At 40.9% G+C, this 26,914-nt stretch overlaps 1 protein-coding gene across 1 annotated transcript in view; it reads right to left on the bottom strand.

Moving 5' to 3' along the window:
- Positions 1 to 983: 983 nt before the first annotated feature.
- The window catches only part of ZCCHC14 (zinc finger CCHC-type containing 14), a gene marked incomplete at its 5' end in the record, with an annotated part of 44,810 nt that continues 18,879 nt past the window's right edge, over positions 984 to 26,914 (bottom strand). Inside the window, 11 exons of the mRNA XM_080351762.1 lie at positions 984 to 1,464; positions 2,563 to 4,032; positions 4,103 to 4,243; positions 4,583 to 4,710; positions 5,321 to 5,412; positions 6,759 to 7,032; positions 8,030 to 8,084; positions 8,177 to 8,271; positions 10,049 to 10,158; positions 10,355 to 10,426; positions 13,032 to 13,105. Coding sequence (XP_080207888.1) covers positions 1,409 to 1,464; positions 2,563 to 4,032; positions 4,103 to 4,243; positions 4,583 to 4,710; positions 5,321 to 5,412; positions 6,759 to 7,032; positions 8,030 to 8,084; positions 8,177 to 8,271; positions 10,049 to 10,158; positions 10,355 to 10,426; positions 13,032 to 13,105 — 2,567 coding nt within the window. The 3' untranslated portion in view covers positions 984 to 1,408. The remainder of the gene's footprint in view (positions 1,465 to 2,562; positions 4,033 to 4,102; positions 4,244 to 4,582; positions 4,711 to 5,320; positions 5,413 to 6,758; positions 7,033 to 8,029; positions 8,085 to 8,176; positions 8,272 to 10,048; positions 10,159 to 10,354; positions 10,427 to 13,031; positions 13,106 to 26,914) is intronic.

Genomic DNA, 26,914 nt, shown 5'->3' with positions numbered 1-26,914 from the left:
TCTTCCAAATTACAGGATGCAAATATCTCTGTGTCAGACAATTTCCAGAGAAAGCCTCACCCATTATTATGTTTTTTGAACGCTGTTGGATTCCCTGGGTGAGCCACGAGGATTTAGTATCTTCTTTCAACCAGACAGGACCAAACTGTTTCAAATTAACAGTTCGAGATTTTGTTTGGCTTCCTCTCAAGTCCTAATTTAGATTTGTCACCCACAAATGATGTACGCTAAAGTAGTTAACACCAAAGCTAGTCATCTACAATCTAGTGTAACGAAGGAGGCTGACAAGAAATCCTTCAAAGTCTCGATAATAATGAAGTTTACTACCTTTTACATGTTCGACTTCTACCACTTCTGAATTCTGTAGCAAAAGCCTTGGGGTAGGAATCAAAGGGGTTTCTTTTTATATAAAGTAAAGCAAAAGCTTACAAACTCTGCCACCAGAGTTGTTATTTTGTTTAAAGGATGGTTTAAAATTCATTTACAAAAGCAGAATAATAAGGTTTCTGTGAAAGAGACCTATATACAGTAACAGGACGTAAAGGTTGTTTTGTGTATTACAGGAAAATATCCTTGAAGCCTTTATGACCCTGGAGTCTCTGGGACTTGGACCCTTGGAAACTACAATTATTCCACTGCTGGGAAGCCAGCACTGTCTAGTAATAAGTGAGACAATGAAGCACAAGTTTGTTTCCAGAAGGAACCGAAACTGCCGTGTGGGTTCTTTTGGAAGGGAAAGGAGAGATTTACTCAAGATTTTTATTGTGGAGTTAAGTCACATAACCTGCTGGTGCCAGTTTTTAAAAGTTGGAACTTCTTTGCCTCTTGCACTGGTCTCAGAGTGACACCGTCTGCTCAAAGTGCAGAAAGCTTGAAGAGTTTTACATTCTTCTGTAGTGCAATCCTTAAAAATCCCAGAGATTAGTGCCTGATCACTTTTGAAAAAAAGTAGAGGATTTACCTAGCCCAGGGGTGCCCGAGTCCTTCTGGGGAACGGCCGCTCCTGCCCTCAGCCTCCAGCTTCACCTCCCAACGTAGCTGCCCTGGAGCCAGACGTTTCACCTTAGAAAGTCCACGTGTGGCAACATTCTCCAGCAAAATAATAATAAGAAATAAGTACATCGGATGTTGTACTTGCAACAGCAAACGGGGCTGGCCAGCTCCACCGTCCGTCGGTCCGAGGACGCGTAGTCAGAAGTTCCAACGACAAGATCCAAGCTTGAATTTGGCAATCCAAAATGGGTTTGATGCACCCCCTAAGCTAGATTTTCTACCTAGTCTAATAAAGTAAAGCACCTTTGGATTAAAAAATACATTAAGCTTAACAGCAACTGGACGTCTCAGTTTTGTGTTTCGATCTCCTTACGTCTCCATGGCTTACAGTATTTTCTTGCCGGCTGATACAAGGTCAGTCTGTGGAGTCGAGGCTTTCGGAGGGAGGAGCGTATTTCAGCCTGAACGTACCTGGGGAGAGGAAATGGGAGAATTAAACATCAACCTTCTCACATCTACTGCATCTCACAACTTCCTAAAACAACCGGCTCCTTCCTGGACATGTAACACAATATTCCAGCGGAACGCCAGCTGCGCAAGAGCATGTGTGCAGCCGGGAGGAATGAAAATCAAGCATCATTTACACAGTAAAAACCCCTGGCTTCCATGGAGCTTCAGGGCTGGCAAAAATTCATTTGAGATAGTTTAACTGGAAATTCAATTGATGACATGAAATTCAGCTTGAAAAGACAGTGAGCTACGTTTCTGAAGTTCTCCGAATTAAGGCTGATGGGGCAGCATCATTTCTCCAACAGCTCCAGGAATGCCATCGATTAGTTACCTTTTAGCACTGCTGTAAATTGCTGCTGCAAAACCAGTCACTTGTTGATTTATAGTGGTCACATACTTGAAACCTTGTCTGTACCATATAAAAACAAATAGACATACTCCATAGGCAAGACAATGTAAAATACAACAGCTCAGTGCTGTTCGCTCCAGTCAAATGTTCGTATTTAATTTTTTAAGCCTGACCACATGCAATTCATCTCAACACAATATGTCAATTAAAATTAAAAAACCTAAAAATGGGACTAGAAAGTGCTCTGGGTAAAGTAACATTTCTCTCTTAGTTGTTTTCCACCAGGAACTGAGGATTTCGGCTCTCTCCTGGAGAAGCCCGTGCTGGAACCATGTAGGCAACATGCCCTGTAAAATAATTACAGCAGCAAACGCGGGACCCCCAAGAGCATTTGAACAGGAATTCTTTATTTACGTTGCTGTTTTGGGGGAGGGAAGGGCAAGTTTGTAAACCTCCCACAGATCTTGAAATTACAACCAAAGTTGAGCTCTGGGCCTGACTCCAGCTCTGTCCTCACGTAGGGGCTGCACAAAACTCCATTTCAACTTTTGCACATGTAGCTCAAAACCACCTGCTTTCAAGAAGATGATCTTTTTTTTTTAATACAAGTCATAAAAGAGACAGCGCAGCCATCAGCCTCCCCTGCCCTTTGGCTCCGCAGCAAAACCCAACGTTCTGCGTGCGAACCGCATCCGTCCCTCCCGCTTTACCTTGTCGGTTGAAATCCATCGGCGGCTGTTTGCAGTCCTGAGCTCGGTGACCACTGGCCCCACAGTTGTAACACGAGAGATTCCCGTTTTTTTTGTGACTCGAGCCGTTTCCGTTGCCCATCATCCCCTGTGCCTGGTACACCCCCGCCGTCCCCGCCAGAAAGTTCTGCATGGGCGGCACGGCGAACGTGGACTGGCCGCTCATGACCGAGTCCGGTGCTAAACCGCTGTTGTAGGCGGTGTGGACCACAGGGAACGTCGTGCTGCTGTTGTACTGCTGCGTGTTGATGTAGCCGTTGCTACACAAAGGGTTGAAGGGCAGGAAGGGGAAAGTAAACATGGAAGGTCCCGAAAACGGGTGCTGAAAATAATTAGCGTAGCTGACGGTCATGCCGCCGGAGCCGCAGTTGCCGCTGCAGCCGCAGGAGCTGCACACCATGCAGCCGGGAGGCTGCGGCGGCTGCTGCTGGTGGTGGTGGTGATGGTGGGTCTGGTTGGGGACGGGGACGCTGCCGGTGGATCCGCTGCTGCTGCTGCTGCTGCTGCTACTGCTGCTGCTGCTGCTGTAGAAGTTGCTGTCGGGCGCCGAGGATAGCGTGGGGCTGGAGCTGGGCGCGGGGCAGCTGGGCAGCGTGCCCATGGTGGCGAAGGATGTGGAGGGGTGGCTGCTGGAGGAGCCCACGTTGCTGTTGGCGCAGAAGCTGCCTTGCATCGGCGCCACCGGCACGCTGCTCATGGCGGAAAAGGCAACTTTGGTGTTGGCTGTGTACAGAGCAGTCCGGGGGTTAATTATTGCGGGGGACACCGTTATTTGCATATTGCTGGAGCAGGAAGTCTGTCCGGCGATGGCAGAATCAGTAGGAAGAGATGAAGACACCAGGAGTTTGATGGGTGGACGAGCCACGTGGAAGACTGTGCTGGACGTTACGGTGGCAGCGGTGCTCGTTTCTACTATTAATCCCGGCTGCTGAGCGGTTTTTATCACCCTGTCCAGAGTCGAAGCGTGGACGACTTTGGTTCGAGGCCCAAAGCTAATAGTCGACGTGGGCGAGCTGTTCTCAGCAGCCCCTGACAGCACTTGCAAGGGCTGGTGGGGAGACGACGCAGACATGACATCCACCACGGCATTCCCAAAGCTCTTTTCCATTTTTATGCTGCCCCTAGGTCCAGGAGAAACTTTATTTCTTTCTTCTAAAGATAAAAGAGAATGCATAGACGATGAAAGTAGCTTCATGTCTGCATTGCCGCGGTCTGATTTGTGCACCGAATTTAGCATCCGGATGGGGGTGATATGAGGGGAGGCCGCTGACATCATTTGCATGGGCAGAGCGTGGTGGCCGGACGGATTGGAGCCCGTGTCGTTCTGCACTGGTAAGACCTGAGCCGTGGGTCTGGCAGAGCTCGAAGTGAAATGGTTCAGCAACATCACCGGCTTCTCCTTCTCCGAACCGTCCAAGTGAATCTCTAAACCTGGGGATGGAAACACGGATAAATACAAAGCCAGGTGACACAGGCACCCTTGGTGGTTGTTTCCGCTTACGTCTCTCGTTCTCCTCGGCGCTGTCCGAGCTCTCCTCCCGCGTCTGGATCCCCATGGGGCTGGAAGAAGAGCTGGAGTACTCGGAAGAGCTGCCCTCCCGGGGCAGGGGGTGCGCTGGCTGATCCACGTCCACCCGCAGCTCTGCAGATACAGGGGGCGAGTGATCAGGGAAAGCAAACGAGACGGGTAACACCTACTCAACAGGACCTAATTACAACTGTTTCATGACACCATGCTCAAGATTTACAGATAGACATCAAGGATTCAGCATAACGGCTGCTGGTGAGCACAGCTCACGCAGACGTCGTGATTTTTATTGTGCTCCATAGACACAACAATCAGACTTTTTGATTGCTGGCGGCATTTTGGAAGATAAAGCTTACGACAGATTGGTGAAAAAGCAGTGTAAGAATGAGCTTGCTCTCGTGCAAGGACGTTTTCAGGCCTGAGAGCGCAGCGGTGCCCTCCGCTCCCCCTCACCTGCAGCGTGGTTGCCGCGAATGCTCTGGATGGGCCCGACGTGCGTGGTGGGGGGAACCCTGGCCACTCCGCTGCTGGTCACTGCAGATGGGGCCGTGGGGTTCAGGCACCGTTTCTCTGATTTTTCTCTGCAAGGTGACGGAAAAACATGTGAAGAAACAAAAACTGGCTAAAGCACAACAGATGAATCAACTTATGAATGAAACTGCATCAAAGCCCGCTAGAGAATCTACTAGAATGTTAAGCTAATTACAAATGGAAACGTTTGGAAACAACATCAATCTTGACCACAACTTCTTGCCAACAGTTACATTTGGACTACTTGCCATCTGATTACGAGACTAATGCTCTTATTTGTACAAAGTCAAACATCACCAAATGGTGACTAAATTCCCTCCCTAACCTAGTCGCGTACACCAAAACCAAAGAGAAGCCAAACACAGCCCCAAGTTTCCATTTTGCAAACACGCTCTGGAAAAACTAAGACTGATGAAAAATGCTGTCAAGGAGCTTTGATAAACAGGCGTGGATTTGGATTTTTTAATTGCTTTTTAAGTACTAAATATTACTGAGAAAACCCCCATGTCAAAGGTTTTCAAAGTAACCAACACAACTGCAGAGGAAGGAAGATAAGGATTATCTTGACAAGTTTATGGTCTGGAAAGCAAAGACCATTGTAAAACATGCATTAAATATCTTATGACTTTAAAAAGCCAAATTTTTTTCCCTGCCACTTACTTCTCCAACTCCAGCTGGGTCTTGAGCTTCTTCTTTGCTCCCATGGTGAGGGATTCAAACTTATTCAGATCTTCCTCAGTAAGACTCAGAAACTTGTAAAGAAAAGGAAGTGTGTTTAGTTTTACAGCCTGAAATATTCTTCTTTACACTTAGAGTAAAGATCAATTCTGAAAGGCAACTTTAAACCCATTTTTAACATATGTTAATTCAAAGAAACGCTTTACTTCAGTTTTAAATTATAGAATCAGTGCAGAATAAAAGTGTGGGGGACTGGAATGAAAGAAAGAACATTTGTAGATTAAATTTAGTTATGTGTGTGCTTGTAATAACTATGTGCAATAAAGATGATGTAATCAGCGTATGTATTAAAATAGAACTTTGTGCTATAAATGAGTTTAAGGATCTGATTATCTCAAAAAAGAAAAAATAATAAAAAAACGCTCTAGTTTTCCCAGTTCCCCATTTAACACAAAAATCAATGTACAGTCAGTTTAATTGGAAAACATACTCCAAAATTAAATTTTATAACAAAATATAGACATAGAATATGAAAATAAAATAGATATTTATAATATAATGTAATGAAAATGCAAACCAGCAAAGTATGCATAATAAGACAGGCTTTTAAAAAAACACACTGGGATATGCAGAGTTTTGTTACTTGATTGAAGGAAAAAACCCACTATATATTTCCCCTCACATAAGGAAGAAAATAAAATCTGAAAACTCAGGTAACAGATTATAATAAAGTACACACAACACATTAGAACCAGCACAAAGCCATCCTAGTTCAGACCAGGCTCAACTTAAGCACTCAGACCACTGGAGGGCGCTCAAGGCTAAAAAAGAACATGAATTTTACAGCTGGAACTGGGTAAAAAAGTATTGTATTGAGATAAAATCCAGTACACATCAATATAATCTATGACTCTTGGTACGCAAATATGTAAGTGATTATTTTTCCACAAGAATTTTTTCAGAAAACAAATCCGCCCCATTTGCTTGCAGGTATGCTCATGGCAGAAGTCTCTGTGAATCTTTTTTTAAAGAATAAGGATAACAAAATATTTTTGGGGAAAAAAAAAAATCAACTGAGAAGCAGAAATAATTTTAAAAAGTCAACAAATTTTAGTTATGTGCTGTACATCGAAGTGCTGAACAGGGGCAAAGCTGAGCTCCTAAGAGCATGAAGTTGGATCTTCAAGAGCTGGGTGAAGAATTCTGAACGAGGCGGCAGCTGTTGAACAGCCCAGGCCCTGGACACAACACAGATGAAACCAGGAAGGTTTTCTTCAAATTATTGCTTCAAGAGAGCGCAAACCTTCGCAGCATCTGCCAATGACTTCTGCAAACCCTCGTGCAGATGTTTGCAGCCTCTCTCTCTGCACGAGTGAATATGACGATAATTTTAAAAGCTTTTCTCCACCTCCTGTCCTACCTTCTCCATCGTCAGCTGTTTGAAGACAGGATAATACTTGTGCAAGCGCAGTTTCCTGAGCCAGTCTAAGATGCCGTTTTGCTCCTGCGTCGGGGGGTTCTGTGGGCTGGCGGACATGAGCACGGGGGAGGCCGGGGTGTCCATGGGTGCACGATATGGCAGCGCTGGGCCGGTCCCCGTGCCGTGGGCGCAGTGGGGCAGAGCCACGGGACCTGCCGGAGAGTGCGTGACGTGGTTCTGTGCCGCCTGGATGCCGGCCACGCCGCATATGGGCCTACGAAACAGCAACAAAAGCGGGTTTAGTACGGTGAATTTTGTGTCGCGCAGAGTTTGGCTGCTATGATCGGACTATGGTAAAATCTGCGCTGGTTGATGTGAGTTGCAGATTTGTACCTGTGTTGTTCAGTAGTTTACTAAAAACAGAGCAGCTTACAGCAAACAGTAAGCCTTATCACAGAATCACAGAGTGTCAGGGATTGGAAGGGACCTCGAAAGCTCATCCAGTGCAATCCCCCCACGGAGCAGGAACACCCAGATGAGGTTACACAGGAAGGTGTCCAGGCGGGTTGGAATGTCTGCAGAGAAGGAGACTCCACAACCCCCCTGGGCAGCCTGGGCCAGGCTCTGCCACCCTCACTCCCTCTGGAAAGAACCCCCCGCTGTACAAGGAAACACTTCAATGTGCTGCAGAGATGCTCTAGTCCCCCTTGGCTCACAAAGGCTCAGACTAAGGACGACCCACCATGCGGATGATCACTACTCCTTTTGAGTACGTGATCGAGACCACCACAACTTCAGCACAAACAATCATCCAGCACCACAGCTCAACGTTGATTTCATAACGAGAGATTCTGTCACGGTGTTTGACAGTTTAGTCCAATGGTGCTTACTTTTTATATCCTTTATTTTTGAAGCTGAAGTTGAACTATAACTTCTGTTTCCAGTAATTATACCGCATTATATTTTGACTCGCACTTAAGTTTTATTGTCTCTGTGATCAACCCACTGCAAAATGTTTTTTTTAAGCAATTACCCATTCTGAGCTCTTGCAGTTATTATTATAAGATGTGCATTTAAAGAAAGAACAAATGACAACACTAGGAATGCCAGTACCTGACACTGATATTCTCACCATCTGGTAAGGACAGACCACACACTAAGGCCAGAATTTCTTAAGATCTTCTACAAATAAATATGAAAGTGTAGATGCAAATAAATCCCCAAGAGAATACAGACAAACAGAACAAATACAAAGAAAATAAATATTTCACCTTCCAGATGTTCCCAGCGTAGTTCCTACTTTATAAAGGGAGGGGTTGCCAGGATCTAAAAACAGGGAACAGAAGTTAAAAATAACATCAATTGATACATGTACATCAGCACCAAAAAATGCGTCTTTAAACGTTATTTTAACTTACTTGAACCCTGAAGTTGCTGTGAAGGAGATGAAGAGCTGAAGAACTTTCGAACGTGGTCATTTTTCACCACATGGGAAGGTAATGGTGCCAAATACCTGCATATTCATTAAAAACAAACCCCCCCCGCTTCTGTTAATCATTCGATTTGCAGCTGCCTGTGCGATCATGATTGTAGACTGTACGTGAAATTTGGAAATGGAATTTGAAATGTGGAAACTAAAAGACCTTTTAAATTAATAACACCACATAAATCTGCCTCAAAGTAGACTTGAAATGTAAGGCTGCTCTTACCCTTAAAACTATTTAAACACATTATCGTTGTGTTGTTTTCACTGTTTAGTGCTTCAGTAAAAATGCTTAAATTCAGAACACTGAACACTTGAAAGGCAGAAACTGTTCAAATATAAACTTGAAAATTTCGTTTCAAATTAATGAACCTGAAGACCATAAACCATAGATGTATCTGTCATTTCATTTTCTCCTCTGCGAGATAAACAGTAGATGCAGAGTCTGGCAGCGCAGGGAAAAAAGCTGCAAAACCTATGTCGCGTTTTCCTGGAATTGCTTTTGGGGGAAAAAATGGCAATTTCCTAAAACTTTGCAATGTATAAAGTGTGTTCTATCAACATGACTAGACTTCTCGTTGCTACCCAAACTTGACCACCTTTTGCCAAGATTTGAAAACGTATAGAAAATTGTTTAAAGAAGAGCATTTTGACCATATCTTTGCCATCTTGAAAAGGTCTTCGAGTAAAAAATAATTCAGCTATCCACACACGCCCACCAATGTGCTTTCCATTTTCAAATATCACAGCTCATTGCTGAATTTTTCAAATCCGTAGTGCTTAAAGCAGCTCCTTTCTCTGCTCTGCTGTATAAATGCAGATCGCTGCTCTATTAACCTACATTTATAGCGACTGTTGCCAGCTCAACAGCGGCAACGCACGTTTTCTCTTACCCTCCCTGATTCTCGGCAGCGAGCTCGTGATCCTCAGAGCACAGAAGGGAATGTTTGAAATATTAACGCTGTTTGCCATGAAAAATAATCTCGGTGTGCACCTGCTGGCTCTGGCGATGGAAAACCAACATCCACCGCGGTTCTGCCAACGGCGGACAAAAGCCTGGCTTCACTTAGGGAAAACAGGAGTTTAGCTACAGTTAATTAGTATTTTTTGAACGTAATTTAATACTTTGTATAAAGACAAGAGTAGCTGAAAATACTTTTAGTCCCTCAAATCTTCCCAGCAAAACTATTTCAGTATTTAGAAAGAGAGAACTGACGTGACTTGCCACAGATGATGAATTTAAAAATGGTGGTTGAGATTAGATAACGGCTGGGAGACTTGTGGTAATGTGAGGAGGTACTACCTAAGGCTTCCAAAATTTCTTAGCTGTTAATGGCTTCCAAAAACGTAATGGTAGAATATAGACATACTTAGCTTTTTAAAATTAAAATAATACCACCTCAACCTGAAACAATGGAGACAATTAAAAACTCTGTGAAAGGGTAGGGGGGAAAAAAAATCCCCACAACCCACCCCTCAATCCAGAAGGATGACTATTCATGCAACTATTTTTTCCAGAGTCAATGATCCTGTTTTGAACAAGGGATCAGGAAATGTCAATTCTCCACGAAGCTTAATATAGGATATTATTACCATATGTACTGCTGAAGAAAGAATTCCTGAAAAATTCTGATGCACTGGAATTAGTAGAACATCAAGAAATAATGCTTAGGGATCAGGCTCTTATTTCTTGAAAGTAATTTAGAATATGAACATAGTATTTATGTTTCCTGTTTGTTTCCTCTGGTTGGTGAAAAAAGCCAAGTGTCAAGACAAAAACCCCACAATAACAGAAAGCCCAGCATACCTAAGGTCCGATTCCAGGTCCATGTGGTTCCGTTCCAGGTAAAATGAATCTGGACCAGCAAGGCAAGGAATGAATTTCTCCAAGTTTTCCTCTGGATACAGCTGAGATAGCTAAAAGTGGAGGATATTACAAATAATAAATGAAAAGACGACTTGTTACTCATACGAGATTCAAGGAACAGCAATTTACAAGTCAAACATTTTATGAAATTCAATCTATCTGTATTATCTCAGTATATTTTGAAAAACAAACACAATTACAAAGAGGGACAAAGCATCTCTCCGATATTTTTCATATTGCCTTTACCTTTGAAATAAATTCAGTCACTTCGGTGGAAGATTTGGTTACCGTTGTCACTGAAGAATCAGACCACAGGACCTAAGGGAGTAAAGAGTGTTCAGTTTAGTAACTAATAGTCAGGGATTTGGTTCCAAAACATCAATAATTAATATCAAATGTTCCTCACAAACTTCAAGAAAGTTTGTAAAGTGTGACATCAACAAGGAAAAACTATTTTTGTGCACAAGTCACTATTACTCAGTCCTCCCTCCCTGCCTGATTCTCGCTGTTATTTTACTTAATAACTTCTGAACGCTTAAAAAAGCACTTGAGAGTTTCCACAGCCCTCGCGCTGCAGACATCCACTATTAAGAAACAGGCTACTAAGTAATGGAAATTTCTTGTTAAAGAATTTTTTCTCTTATTTTTCTTAAAGAAAACAGCTGGTTTGTAGAATCTGATGTACGATACGAATAACTCGCCCCAGCACAATGGCGCCTATTTATAACTAATCAACTCCATGTGCCAAAGTTGAAGGTGGCAGCGAATCAACCCATTGCAAGAAAAAAAGGGCAAAACCTTCGAAATGAAACCTGCGGTTTCTGCTCTAGCTACGCGCTTTAGACACCATCTTGTACATGCCCTAGAAAAAAGAAATAGTACAGTATCTCTTCCCATATGCTTTCTGCATTAAGTCATTACATTCTTAGATACAGAGGCATTTATTGGTTGGTAAGTGATTAGTTTAACTGAGCCAAAAGTCAGGATTTCTTGGCGCTAAGAAGATCGGCACGAGACTGGTGAACGTTAAGTCCCTTCGGACTTAAAATATTGATTCCAAGTAGACGGATCCTCAGCAGTTCTATAGGGGAAGAAGCTGGATTTATGTATTTAAGAACCAGGAGTCCATCTTCTCACATGACACCAGTTTCAATGACAACTGGAAACATACACAAGGTTTTTCCAGCCATCAAAATGCTGCCAAAAAGACTGGTGAGAGGAGCAGATTTCAAAATACATTACATAATGGTGGAATTTCCTCTCTGCAGAGCTGTTACACAAAAAGTAAGGGGGGGGGAGGGAAGAAAAGAAGAGAACTTGAGCAGTTCCTGGTTTTACAAAGCCCGTGAGTTTGTTTTTTGTATATTTTTATGTTTGTGATAAATTATAGGAGATATTTCTCTTCCTAGTTTTGTAGTAACGTTTGTTACGAGTTAGATTTTGCTCACTTGTGCTAACTTTCAATACTTATAAGACAATAAATTCAGGGAACTACAGCATTGCCAAGCGATGCTGAAAACACTCAACAGCTCTTTCTATTGACCTTCTATTCCCAAGCTACTACACCAAATGTTTAATAGTTGGGTTTTCTAACCCAGCAAACAGCACTTTATTAGCTCAGTTAAAACTATATATTGTTCTTTCAGTTCCAGGCCGTCAAGTGAAATACTGGTAAAAGTAATTTCTGGTATTTATAGAAAGCAAATTATAATAGGAAAAGATGTTTCACAAGATGCTAATATGTAACTGGAGTCTGCATACTTCATAAAGATTTTTGAAAGCCCTGGAAAATATCCTTTCTAATACTGATGACATTTGAAACAATCATGGGATTCAGAAAATTCAGAACATTATTCATCGGGTGGTAGCTGGAAAGAAAAACTGCCTTTTTTTTAAAGTTGTACATAATTTAAGTTCAACCATTTGTTTTCTTTCGGGTTCTCCTTTTCTCACCAACTGTTTGGCTCCGTTGCCTCACTAAGCAAAGCAAAGACGACACCTGGGCTTTGCATTCTGCATTTTGGAATCCACCATTCCACCAAGATGGGAGGAAAGCAGTTTGTCCTTCTTCCTCCGGTCTCCGCTATTAACACGAGGTTTCATGGAACTGAGTCGTCCCTCCAAAATTGTAGCAATGACCAAACCTCAAAAGCTGCGTAAAACCAGGGGGCAGAGCTGCTTCTCCTGCATCCCATGGTGAACCACCCTGCACAAACTCTTCTCGCTTACACTTTTCATTTGTCTGGCTCCGATTTTCAGACAACAGTTCCTGTTATGGGTTTTTTTTCCACTAGATTAAAACCCCCTTTACCGTAAAATATTGTCTTCCCTTTGAAAGCGCTTTTATGATACTCCAATAACCCTTTAGCCACGGTCTCCAAATATACAGCGTTTTCCTCAAACCTTAATAATTTCCGTAGCTATTTTCTGGACTCTCCAATACCCCCTTTAAAACCAGTAATACCTGAACCATCTCCCGCAGTCCCGCTCCCCTCAGTGCTCAATGACCATCCTGCCTCTTTTCCCATATGTGCAGCACTGCCTTAGCAATCTAAATTCCCTTGTTTCTCCAGATGAAGACTTAAATTTTGTCTATTTTCCCCACTCCAGCACACAGATGCCCATTCTGTAAGTGTGGCATAATATTTTCCCCTAAATATATAAATTGTCAAAACAAGTGAATATTTTTATTTTGCCTCTGTCCCACTCTGCATCATCCACAGAAGTTCATCAACAGCAATGTAAGGCTACTTCCAAATCATTGATTATAAAATCTGACCAGCACCTATCCACAAGGAGCTGCACTAGACCAGCTTCTGGGATCTAACAACACAGTTTGAGAATTCCTTTAAACTCCTCCTTAACTATTATCCTCTCTTCTTTTATAGGAGAAAACAAAAAAACCCCAACCACCAAAACTTACCTCAAAGGAATATTCAACATTTCTTTCATTCTTCTTGTGTGCCAGTCCCTTTAATTCCACTTTTTCAACACTCACTATGAAAAAGCAAAGAGAGAAGAAGAATGAGTAGGATATTCTTAAACATATGGAAAAGCAGGGAAGTTTTTGGTAGTGCCAGGACTTGGTTTGGAAGCACCGGAGACTCACGGCGCTGCCATACGAGCACAGCTCCATGATGCTTTGAATTCCAACCTTCATTTGAGCCAGTACCCAAACAATACACTAAATGCAAAGCTCTTTATTTCCTCACGGCCTTATCGTACCACTCATCAGCGTAACAACGGTACACAAACACGCGTGGATTTATCTTAATAACATCGAGTAGCAAACACTGTCCCTCCGAGGGAAAACTGGTGCACAAAGAAACAAAGACGGCAAAAGTCTGTGTGTTTTCAGGGGCTGGTTTTGTGAGGAGTTTAGTGTGTTTTTCTTGCTGTGTTTACCGCAGTTTCATGGAAAATTTCAGCCTCGATTACTGCAATTTGAGCAAGTTGGGAGTAAAAACAGGATCTTACTGTGGAAAGGGTTGGGAAACAGTACAGGTCACCGCTGCCATCTCTACACACGATACGCAGCCTTTAAAGACACCATCTTACGCATTAGATATTTGATATACTCAATTCTTGGAGACCCTCATTTCCCAATACACGTGGATCAGAAATTCTACCCCGCTAAACTTTCTGAAGGTTGTTTTACCGTCTTCCTATTTTGCTTGTGATTTTCTCCTGCCTTTCCACTGCACGCATGGGGATACATGCACGGAATTTTGCCCATAAAAAGCTGATTTACATTGGCTTCAAAATCCAAAAGCCGTTCTATTAAAACAAAGTCACAAGGATTTCACCTCCAAGCGAGAGGCTGCGTGTTGTGTGCATTCTGTTTTCACTTAATGGTTCTAACAAGCAAACCCAGAGCTCAACCACTTCATTTCTGGGCAACCACCATTTACAAGACTATTTCTCTTACCTGTAAAGACTCAAATGTATACTTATCAATACATCTTTCTCATAACATAACAAAACGGCTGCAGTGCAGAAGTCCTGGTGATAACACCGCATCAGGAACCTGCCAAGCCACCCGAGAGCTTCATTTTTCTTTCCCTTAAAATAATCACCTGAAGTCTTTACTGTGGCCATTTGATCTTTTTTGTTGTTGTTGTTGCATTCTCTTCATTTAGAAATGTCACAACCTAGTTTTTGGCTGCTTTTAAGACCTCCTCTTTGAGTGTTATTTGCAGTCAAAATTTTCAGAATTAGCCAGTTTTAAATAGATCTGCAGATGTTCGTGCCAGTCTTTAAAATACAGAATTAGCATTCCCTTGATGATCATCTCAACTGCTCCTTCTCTGTGTAATTCCCAATTACAATAACACAAACCCCTGCTGAATAATGTTGATTCATTATTCACTACTTTCTCTTGCATACTATGCTTTTTGTAGACTTGCTGCTCTTAAAGTTTCCAGTGGGTTCCTCACACTTCTGAAACGATGAAGATTTAAACATGCACACGGTTCAGAGATTTTTCTTACAATTTAAGAAAAAAAAGAATCTACCTCTGTACAATTACTTAAGAAGATTCAGGGCACTCTTGTGATCAGTTAAAATACACTGAATATTGATTGGAATTATATGTACCTTGGAATTATAATTAGAAAGAATGTGTGAAGTGGATATAGAGCGCGGGTATTGCCAGACTGTTGGTGAAACAGCTGCAGGAGGAGCAAATAACTCATAGAAAACCTGGTGGCAACTGCAGCAACATCTGGGCTTGGAGGAAGACAAAGAAAACCAGAAAGACACCGCAAGTGTTACTTAACATTTGTCGTTTATGGCAAATCCAGCGTCACTTTACTGAAACTGTTCTTACCATTGGCATTTCTACAGTATTTAAATATCATCTCTTGTATCTGTTCATTGTTCCTCTACAGTAATCCAAGCAAAATAAGATTACCTATCAATACAACATAAAGCCATTTCTGTTCTACTATGCAGGTTAATAACAAACTTTCCATCACCTGATGGGATTTTGTTGTGCTGACAGTTCCATGACCTTTTCACGCTAAAGTTCTGGGCTGAAATTGTCCAGTTAATATAACCCACTGCAGTGAATTTATCCTCTGGAAAATGATTGCAATTAGCAAAATGAACCATTAGGCAGATATTGCTGCCCTGATCACAAACCAAACCTTGTAAGATTGTCTGTTCTAGAGCATGAACTATAGTTCATTGTGCAGCAGCAATATGCTGGGCAATTAACTGGATAATTTCTGACGTTATACAAAGTGCCCCAGCAATTTTCTCCACATATTGTGAAAAAACATCCTCTGTCTAAAAAATTCTAGAGTTTTCATTTTTATTCAAATCAATGCATGCAGGTCCCATTTGCGTGACACATAGCATGGAAATACTGTTCTCCAGCATTCAGGTGCTGAAACTGGAGTCATGAGATTGGGCTGAGCTTGTGATTGACAAAATGTGCAGAAATGCTGCAATTTATTTTTAAGCATGAAAAAATAATAAGTAAAATTCTTTGGTTAGCGTTATACAGGGAGCCAAGTACATAACCATAATCAATGGATTTATTAATTTTAATTCCTGAGCTTGTGCCTACATGGAAATAAGTGCTCGAACACGAATCCAGCAACTGAATTTTTGCTGAGAAGGTCTCCTGAACAAAAAGGAACTAAAAATACTTTCCACATCCTTGTTTACACAGAAGCGGTAACCAAAAAATGCAACACCAAGGCTTTCACATGCCACCTCTTGTTTTTCTAACAGAAATACATCAAAAGCAGCATTTCTCAATTACCCCTGCCCATCAGACACCAGAAGGAAATCCCAAGAATTGGAAACAAAAAACCCACAGAGTCTCCCCACTCAACCTCCACACCCACCAGTATTTACATTCCCATACATACAGGCAAAAACCACGGGAAAAATATACAAGAAACAGTTTGCTTTTTTCAAAGCATATTTATGGCAACAAAGCACACAGAATTACAAAGTTTGGTTGTTCTTGGGTTTGTTTTTTAAACGAGAAGGTCAACTGATCCATTGAAGATGAGAAACTGGTTCTAAGTATCAGCTTTGAGGGGATTTTGCCTGTTCTTCAGAAAGCTGCTTTCCTATTTCGCATCTTTTTAAAGCTTTTTATCAAGACTATGATGAAGAATGAAAAAAACAAACGAGATATACTCTTCTTACCATCAAATACATTGATATTGTGCCACAAACATACAAGAGGAAGTTTTCTCATCAACTACATTTATTTTATTTCCCTCGCCTCCTACTTCTGAAAACTTAAATTATTCATTCATTGGAATACTGAAGGCCCGAGGAAAACGTCGAGAATCAAATATTAGTTTTTCGAAGTACATACAGAAATGGTTGGCCAGAGACTGTAAAACAAGCAGATTAGTGAGAACTGAGATCTAAATAACTCCGGGATTGATCAGCATCTATAGGCTGCCGAGAGCTTTGTGTCAATGATGCGTCCCAGGACCTCAAATGGGTCAATCTCATTTATTTAGTACAATACCTTTCAACACATCAGAGAAGTACAATATTTAGCTTGTAACAGTTTTGTCATTAAAGCCAAAAAAGAGGTGGCACTGTTGATCTGTCCCTGAGGCTTCTGCAGAGGAAGATTCCACTGGAATACTGAAAAAGATAATTAGATGAACTTTCAAACTTGGACCTAAGAGTCCCTGAATCACTAAATACTACAGGGATGACACAGAAACCGATCAACTGGAACTCTGTTCTATCCCACAAAAGCACACCTTAGGTTCTTCATGATACATTAACTCACAAACCATTCCTTTTGGGGAAGAGATATCCCATCTGCATCAAAATATCAATGGGCCAGGGTCCAAATAGTGATGGAATAATGGAATATATGCCAATAATGGAATAACAAGAGATGATCGCTGGTGTGTGATTTTTGTACTTACAGAAACTGCTACTGGGGAAGGAAAGAACATGAAAGGGTGGGTCATAGAATATATTCTTAAGCTACACCAGACAGAAAAATTCCTTCCACTGAAGAGCATCAAGAACCATTTCGAGTATTTTCTTAGAAGGACGACAGGTAAGGAAAGAAGATATTTTTCTAGACGAAACACTTATTTTAGTACTTTTCTAGAAAAAAAGTGAAATATGGCACAGGATGAAGCAATTCTCTCTCCAGTCCACTACGTAGATATGTCACGTAATAACAACCTTTCATTATTATAGTAGCATGAAGAGACATGAGATCCCATTCTCAGAACTCTCCAGACACAGCAAGGGAATTTATTAAGATATTCACCTGTTTTCACATAATACAGTACTAATGAATTAAGAAAAACATTGTGTGAAGATGTGTAACTGGGATATTTAAGTGACCCCAAAACCTTTATGCATACCTAAAGCGGCTGCTTGCTAAGAAATATTTCAATTGCTAAGAAATATTTCAATTGAACCAGATACAGAGCTTTTACCTCCCCCTTCCAAAAGAGGGCGGAAAAATCACTGTTGGTACAAAAGCACCATAAGATCTTTGCTCATTCTTCCCACATCAGGTATCATCAAAATGCTCCATGAAGCCGGATCCACCCAGGAAATCAAAGTCCAAATGGAACAGTCATTTGCTGTTTACCAAATTCTTTAAACCAAGTGTTAATTCTTCCTGGCTAACACAAATTCAGGTAAAAAAAAAAAAAGAGAGATAACAGAACTCAAGTTTAAGATACATCAGACTTGTTAGGACCAATCCAGCCTCATAACAGGGTCCACCGGCCAGTTTTCTGCTGGTATCTCTTAAGACTAAAAGCAGAAGAGCAGACACAGCAGCTTTTCCACGGTGTCTGCTCAAAAAAAGGAAATGACAGCTCGGAATAAAAACTCTTAATCAAACAAAACCCTTGTACTGGTTTGCAAGAAAGTCTTTGGGCTGGCTGGTGCCTCTACAAAACACAGAGAGAACCTGGAAATTAAAGTTTCATGGACATAATGAAGAAACTTCTGCTAGCAGAAGAAAGGCTCTTTGAACTGCCATTTTTCTTTGTAAGAAATCAGGGTTCTTCCAATTTAGAGAATATTTAAGATCAAGAACAACACAACTCAGAACATGAGTTTAAGTGACAAGTTAATCCCGCTTTAAATTAAATGCCAGACTGAAGAGTATGAGCTGCAATATTCCACAGGAAATAATTACACAGCTTTTTTAAAGATCGGGGACATCAGCTGACTTTTGGCAGAGTATAGGAAGCAATAATATGCTGGGACTGTATCGCCTGCCCCCAAACTAGTAGTTTTCATGTTCCTGCTATTTCCTCAGTTTGGCTGATTTCGCTTGCCAACTAAGTGACCTTTTATGTTTCTCTTAAAAAAAAAAAAGACAGACATTGAAAAAAAAGTCTGTATATCTTAGCTTTTAAGATGTTAATTGAATTCATACATTGTTTTGAGTAATACTGAACGATACTGTCAGCACTTGAGCCAACCGCAAAAGCCAACCAACCTAAAGAATGGGTTTGCAACTTTATTGGACGCAAAAGCTGAAATAAAACAAACTGGCTGGAGAATAATCCCATCTGGACAGGAAGATGTAAAACCCAAAAGAATCAGCCAGCTGCTTTCAAAATCAAGACACAGCTTCAAACACTGATTTGAAGGGTTTTTTTCTTACCAAATACTTTGGGTTGAGAATAATAAGTTTTGCGTGACCACTGCTGAACTGCCCCTGCTATTGCCACTGAATATTCAACTGCCTTACAAGCCGTCTTTTATCTTTCCTACTGCCAGAAAAAAAGCTTTTACAGAATATATTATCCAGAAGAGGCTACTGTATTCAATGTATTTGTGTCACAGCTCTAATGCTGTACTAAATCTGAGCACCAACACATGGCACTAAACAGGTGCTGAGCCTTGAAACATGTACTTACCAAGGATATACTGTTGAAATATATAGAATAATGCTGTGGGCAGAGAGCCAAGAAAGGCTGCAAGAGTTTGACATTAAGTACAACTGAGCAACAAGCGAAACATATTCCTTAATTCAAGAAGCTGTAATCAAGCAATGATATATCTCTTTATGACATCAGGCAGAACATTTCCAAGAAAGAATCCCTAACAATATTTTTTAATACCACGGAAACACTTTGGCATATTTCAGCATGATTTTAGGTAAATGCTTTGGAAACCGAAGGCTCAAATGTATCCTACAACCAACTCAGACACCAGTCACAGGGGTTGGGATTAAGCACGTGCTCAGATTTTCTTGCTGGGGGGCTGCTTGTTTTTTTTTTTTAAAGGACTTGAGAATTTAATCTGTAAAATATATTTACTGCCTAATCCCCAAGATGGTTAATTCTACATGGAACTACATCTAATTAACTACTTTCATACAAGGGAGAACAGCACGCGTAAGTCATGGATGCAGCTGTGGACTGAATCTGCTCACAAATCCGGCCCAATGACTCATCTTCCTTCTCTGGTTTAACGAGAGCAGAGGAATGTGCAGCTCAGTTTGAAAAGCATCCTGCAAAAGTGACCATAAGCCCAACCACTCAGCTTGAAGGCAGCTTCAGTAACCACTAACATACACTCTTGTATAGGCAATTAAAATATATCTAATTACACAGCCCATGCTAGTAAAAAATATCTCTGCAATCAAGAGAGATGCTCAGCTCTGTATATAAACACTTCTACTTACCAGGTGAGTAACATGCAGTTGTATATTTAATCTAGTTTTATCTGATCGAGTCATTATTTTATTTACTGTTCCTTAGATCACTTTTAAACCAAATCTTGGTTTTGTTTCTTATTTTCACAAGAAGGTCAGCTCAGCCTACAGACACCTCACACTTCCCTAGAAAGGATTTTCTCTGGCTTGTAATTCACTGAATCCCCGCAAACCCAAGACAAATCAGGTGATGTTCTAATCTCAACGCTATATCCACCTAAAAACTAAAAACGCAAATTCAGTTTTCCACAGAAAACACTGTTGGTAATGTAGGCTATTTCCCTAATCTCGGTTTTTGTGTTAAACCGTACCAAACCCTGGAAAGCCCAGGCTTTACTAAACCCCACACATCACCAGAGGAAACAAACCCAGTTCAGCTGAAGCCTCTGAAGTTCTTATGTCTGCACGGAACAGACACGTACCTGGAGCTTCAAAAAGAGAATCCAAACCTCACCAGTGCACCCCAAAATGAAACCAGCTGGGAAAAGATGAGACTTGCAGGCAGTCATCATGGCTGGGAACTGGGGCCAGCATCCAAAGTTTTGAACAACATCCTAAACACAGGTCAACAAATCGAGTTTCACACCAGTTTGAACTAACAACAAATCACTTTTTCTTAGAGGCAGGATGAGGAAAACTGAGTTAAGGTTGCCTACTACCCATTAGTTTTCCTTCATCACACAAGATTTGAATCTTATCTGTGTCCCACCTAGATCATCATAATCTGCTGTTGCTCTTTATTAACAAGACCCAATCTCCACTGTATTAAAACAATTAATTGTAATCAATCACAACTGCATCCAATGAGGATTTGCCCAGCAACACTAGGCTTAAAAAGTCACCAAGTTGGGACCTGAACATTACATGTATATTTATACAAATCACATGAATATATTTATGTTTGCATTATTTTCCTGTGTGCTTTGTTGGGTTTTTTGGTTGGTTGATTGGGGTTTTTTTGGTGGGTTTTTTTGAGGCTTTTTCCCTCCCTACAGCACAGCAGAATCCTTATTGCGTGCTGCAGCCTGTAACCATGTATCGGCACCCTATACCAGCAGCAGCTGCTGAGCCGGCATGCCTTGGCTTGCAGGGGGATCTGGCCATCACATGCGGGGCACTGGGATCACATAGCGACTGCTCCAGCCTTGGCCAAAGGATTTCTTCACCTACCTAAAGGAGTTAAGGATTTTCAGCTCTGAAGCAAAAATACAGCAGAAATGTGCATTTTCAACTCCAAGGCACGTGAATATAAGCAGCTAGTCTTGCTTAAGAGAGCTACTCCAGCACAGTTTAATGCTCATGTAAATAAGCATGTGATGTTTTCTGCATTTTTGGGAACAGCATCAGAATCTTGAAACTCATGACTAAGGCTGCAATAACAAGCAGCAAAGACAAAGTAATTTTCTTCCCCCACCCCCCAAAGAATTATAGCATGAAAATCTTGTTAACAATGAAAAAATGTTCTGCTGCATACTACATAAAAACACCGGACTAAAGAACTCATCTAGAATAGGCAAAACCTTGAGTACACACAGTCTTGCCAAGAGCCACAAATGTATTCAAGTGCTTAGTTCAGGGAGAAACAAACATCCCTCAGCAAAACCACTTCTGTGAGGTTCTCCCTTTGTTGGAAATTATGTCCTCGTACATTTTCAGGTCTCTGGTCTCAGGCTTTCATATTCTTGTTCCCTTCTATACTTTTGTACAAATCATTGTTCCTTCATTCTGGATCCCAGACAAGATTTGACCAGTAACTCAAAGAGACAGAAAAAAGTTCTAATTCAGCATTTAAGCTTATTTTGAGGCACTGTACAACTATTAGACTTCTGCAACACATCTCTGCAGTGAATACACAAGGGACGGGAAGACCAAAGGAGATTTTATTAGTATTTGCCAAGGCAGTGAGAATGCCCAGGAACTGAGGGAAAAAGAACAGAAACAAAAAAACCCATCCACTGAAAACCTCAACATCTCAAAGCTTTGACTCTCCACACTTCCCACTAGATTTGACAGCACGCAGAGCAGAATGAAACAAAACACACTTCAGTTTCAGCTCTGGTTCCTCACTATTTTTTGCAATAGTGGGATATCTATCAAATCCCTGAACTATTTAATAACAGGGATGAGAAGCAACACAAACATTGAGCTCCTCCAGCCACTAATAGCCCTTTCATATCTACTGGGTTTGCAGACAAAATTCATTTATTATGTTCTCCCACAGGACTGTTTACAAGAAAACAGCCTGAAGCTTTGCAAATACAGTGGGTCCAACTGTATCTCTGCTTGAATGATACACATTGAAAAATTCCGCCACAGAAGAAACAACAGAGATAATCTTCTGTGGTGTTTTACGCCGTTTCCTTTCAGCTGTGTGTATTAGTGATGTAATTTTAGCAGGGCTACCCCTTTGAGTTCCTGTTAAAATTAGCAACCCCACCATACACTGATGAAATGCATCCACTCCAGGCGGTGCAGTAATGCAGAAAGTCTACTGCTTTATATTTTTTTCCAGGGAGATAAAAGAACAAGTCAGAAAGCAAATGAAACATTAACCTTTTAGCTTAGCATTTCCTTGCACCTGAGAAAGAAAATGGACTTTAATCAAAACCGTTGTTTTGCATAACTACAGCGTGTGACGTTCCAGCACAAAAGAGACGGAGAAAATGAAATTAGAAATTAAATGTGACAAAGCACCTCAAGGGTGCCAACACTGAGCATTCATGTTCTCTCCTCCACTATCTGCAATCCCAAAATGAGATGTTATTCTCAGTTTGCTTCTTAGCATCAACCCATGAACAACTCTATGTGCTTTCATTGCCCATACAGCTGTCAAATCTCTTAATCCAGGTCTCAATATCTGGCTCTGCTCTGGCATTTCTCAACAGATGCAGTTTATAAAAGCTGCATTAAGCCTGCATTAAACAGAAGAATCCAACTTTCCTTAAACAGCTCCAATAAAACCGAATGCACAAAAGAACTTTACTGCTTTGATTGTTCTCAGCTTTATTTTTAATTCATTTTGGTTCTATTGATAATGAATCCAATATTAATAGCACTATTTCCTCATCTGGTTATTAGCAATAGGACATAGTCAGTGAAGGCATGTTTAATTTAAGAAAGGAACATTTAACTAAGCAAAACAAAGGGGAGGAACTTGCTTCTGTCTACAAAGTGTGTCCAAAGAGCCTTTCTGACCACCAAGTATAATAGAAAAATCCCCAACATTTTGACAGAAAGCTGAGTTGTTCCGCAGAGACCCAAACAAATACTGAGTCAGCCCTGATGTGAAGCAAGAACTACCCAAGCTTTACAGATACATAAACAAGACTCTACAGTAAATCACTAGTAAAGCCTTCTCTGTAACACAAGAATTAGTAGTTCTTGCACAGTAAATCTCAAAGGACACGAGGCACCACCTCCTCCTTGAGCTGGAATCTGCAGTCTAAAAAAAAGGTAAAAATCACTTACTGTCTTCTGACACCATTTTAAAAATACAACCAATCTTCTCCCCTCTAACTCCACACGTCCTGCAGTTGGACTCATGAGTTCCCATTTGCAAAAGGTCTCTCACCAGCATAAGCATTATTACATCTGTTATTTCTTCTTTACAGTCCATCTGTTGCCTTGTGCCAGATACTCAATGTGAGAAATCATCATCGCTTCCATGGAAATAAAGTGTTGTCATTTACTAAATAAGGCCACTTCCACATTAGAAAGAAGGGAAGCAGAGTAAAGAAAAATTTGCTAGAGTAGTGAGGGAAGCAAAGAAAATTGGTGGCAAAGTAAACAACTGTTTCTGTGCAGTGTTCTCATCCTTTCTCTCCACCCACCTCATCTTCAACCCAGAGCAATGTGTCATGTCAGTGCTCAGTACTACAAATAACACATCTCCTGTGACTTACTGCCCTATGTGAAATCCTTTTATTTTCCAATTCCCAATATTGCCAAGCGCTCTAATGTTATCTCAAGTCCCCCAATGTCCAGTATCTTTTCCCTACTGTGGTCTGATTCTTTCAAAACCTGCCAGTCGCCCATGTCTGCATGGAAATCCTAATGCTGACATGAAGTCAAGCAAGAAACCTTTTCAGATATAAGTTCTCCTGAATTTTCAGATCTGGACCCAAGAATCTGTGAGGGATTACAACATTTCTATATGCAAATACCTGTAAAAACTCGAGCTACCTACTGCTAAAATTTTTCTACTTTAAGCCTGTCACTCTCAGGAAAGCACCTTTAGGAGAAAAGAATCTAAATGGAAACAAAAAAAAACGAAGAGTGTTCTTTGGAAAATGGGGGATTTAACAATGGACTGATAAGGAAAGGGAAAGAACATCCCCAAGCTAACAACGAACCGGCTCTCAAAGCTTCTTAAGCACGCCTTACACAAGAAAACTGCCATTTAGTCATTAGTAAACTTGTGACAGTATCTAAAGGAAATCACCAAGAACATTATGGTTTTCTAGGAATACATGTGAATCATTCCTATTTACTACTTTAAAGTGGTTTTTTCTGTCTAATTTAGTTTAGGGGAAATTTAGTTTCAGATGTTAAAGGGCATTAAATTCTAAGGAGATGCAGTGAATAGCTGAGCATTTTTGACCATTTCACACATCCCTTACTCCATCTTCAAGCAGCAGACACACAAATGCCCACTCCTAATGAGCTATTTGCCATCAGGCTGCAGCAGGAATTGCCAGATTAGAATCAGCAGTTCATGTTCACTTTTTTTTTCTGAAGTCTCACATGACATTTTCTACCCTTCAGTAACTTTTAAAATTTCTAATTTCCTCTCCCCCAGCCCCCTAATCTTTATAAAGGCTTTTCAGTATAAACCCAAGTTTAACCACTAGCTCCACCAAGACGTACACCTGGTAAAGTTCTCTCAATCCATTCTATTCTGAGACCACTACATTCTTTTTCAGGAGATGCTCTGTATTAAGCAATTACCTAAAGAACTGAGAAAAACTGGTTTTTGCTCATTTAATGCAATTTTAATTAAAAGCTCAAGCTGTTTATGTTGTTTCCATTACTGGCAGAACGTCACGCTATTGCTCCCATAGCTGTGTAATGACTATTAATATCCTCTGCATTAACAACTAATGTGCCACTGCAGGCGCTTCCAGGACTTCATAGACATGAACTGGCAATACAAGAGAATCTTTCTAGGAATGCACATGCCTAAGTGTTGCCTCCTGTGCTTCTGAAGAGCCCTGGGAAAAGGAAAATAATATTAAATTTGAGTTTACTGCCTCACGCTAGATACTGACAACCATGTTGTCACTATCCAAGATGAAGAATCTGCCCGAGGAATGTGTTACAGTGAGGGAAACTCCCTGGCATGGCTGAATTTAACAGCATGCTATTCTTAGAATTTTATTTTTCAGAGTTGCTTGGTTCTAATTCATTATAAACAGAAGTATCATCCAATTCCCACCAAAACCCAGTTGAATGGGCTTCAGCATCCTCCAAATGAAGTGTTTCACTGTCAAGCATTACTTTAGCAGAAAGCTGGTCTTTTTCTAATGTTATATTGCCCAGTACATAAATTCAGAACAAGTATTTATATAATGTAAGAATAAAAGCAAGATTAAGGAGCAAAATGAAGCCTTATTTCCCACAGACCTGTGCTGTATGTCTCCTCTTTTCTGCAGAGACTCCAGACCCACATCCCCTACAACAGACAATACTACTGTCTGTACCTACCATGTCTAACCTAAATTTTTCCAAATTTTCTCCATATTGGCTAAAAATACACACAAAACACCAAAAATAACAAGCAGCTGGGCAGACAGACCAGGATAAGGGCTGAACTGTTCTTACCTCTCCTCTTGATAGAACAATGAATGAGTCTCTTCTATCCAAACACCACAGTAAATAAACCTCCAAATGACTCTGTCAAATTTGAATTAATTTTAATCAACAGGCTCAGCAATTAATAAGCTAGGGACTGACATAATGCTCAAGCAGTGAGATTCCATCACCTTTATTGAGGAAAAACACACAAGAAGCTCAAACAAAAGGAAAGAAAAGGAATTATTATACTCAGCAGCTTCAAGATAATGCCCTTAGGTATATGCTTGATGTAAATATTATTTTAGGTGAATAAGGCATATAGTATATACACAATTAAAACTGCTGACAGGAAATTGCTTTCTGTTATATGAACTCAAACAAGAGCCAGTGGTGAACATACACAGTGTGACTTCCCACCAATGCCAACTCACTGCAGCTCTGGGCCAAGGGACAGACCCTTTGGTCTTCATGTAAAGCTGCCCTAGCGATGAATCAAGGCCATGAATTACAAGTTTCAGTAAGAAACACCTTTAAGTATTTGCACAAACAGATTATGACAACGATTTTACGAGCAGACAGCTTAGAAGGCTCCTTTCTGAGTCTTGTTATGTTATATGGGAGGTAACGAGGATGACAAAGAAATACTGAGTCCAACCTCTGGAGAGTACAAAAGTTAACTTATTAAAGGTTAATGACAAACTTCCCAGAGTCCAAGTGCCAGAGTGTGAAACTCAACCCGCGGCCCTGGGGTGTTACTCAGCCCGGCCTCTGGCTTTGGATGCAGAGATGGGGATTCCAGGCTTGCCTACAGAAACAGAGTCCAACTGCACAATCAAACAACTTGGGATGAGATGCAATGTCTTCAAATTTTTTAAAACTATTAAACACTTGTGAGTATTGTCTTTATTGCAAAATTAAGCCTCCAACCTTAACTGAACTCTAACTCCAGAAGACAGAGCTGCATGATTTATGCAACATACAGGCTTCAAGAAATGTCTTAGTATACAATAATCTTCCCACACAGGGGAAAATATGCAACATCCAAACTTTTAAGTACACTAATCCTTGGATTTGATTTCTAGAATTAACTCTAAATACTCAGTACTCATAAAACAACGAGTAGGTTAGAGACAGTAAGTCAGGAATGTGATGCCTTGGGTGTGACCTACCAACCTACATTGCTGAGCTTTAAAAGCAGAGTTCCACTTCAGAGATAAAATGAACCAAGACATATACAAACAGCTGAAAAATTATATACAGTTGGTAGAGGGAGATTTTTTCCTGAAGGATCATCATAGCCTAAATATTTCTTTAAGCCCTACCCT

Source organism: Nesoenas mayeri, assembly GCF_963082525.1.
Source record: "Nesoenas mayeri genome assembly, chromosome: 12".
Classification (NCBI taxonomy): Eukaryota; Metazoa; Chordata; class Aves; order Columbiformes; family Columbidae; genus Nesoenas; species Nesoenas mayeri.
The sequence above is the reverse complement of the archived record's forward strand: the minus strand, read 5'-3'. Positions and strand labels throughout refer to the sequence as shown.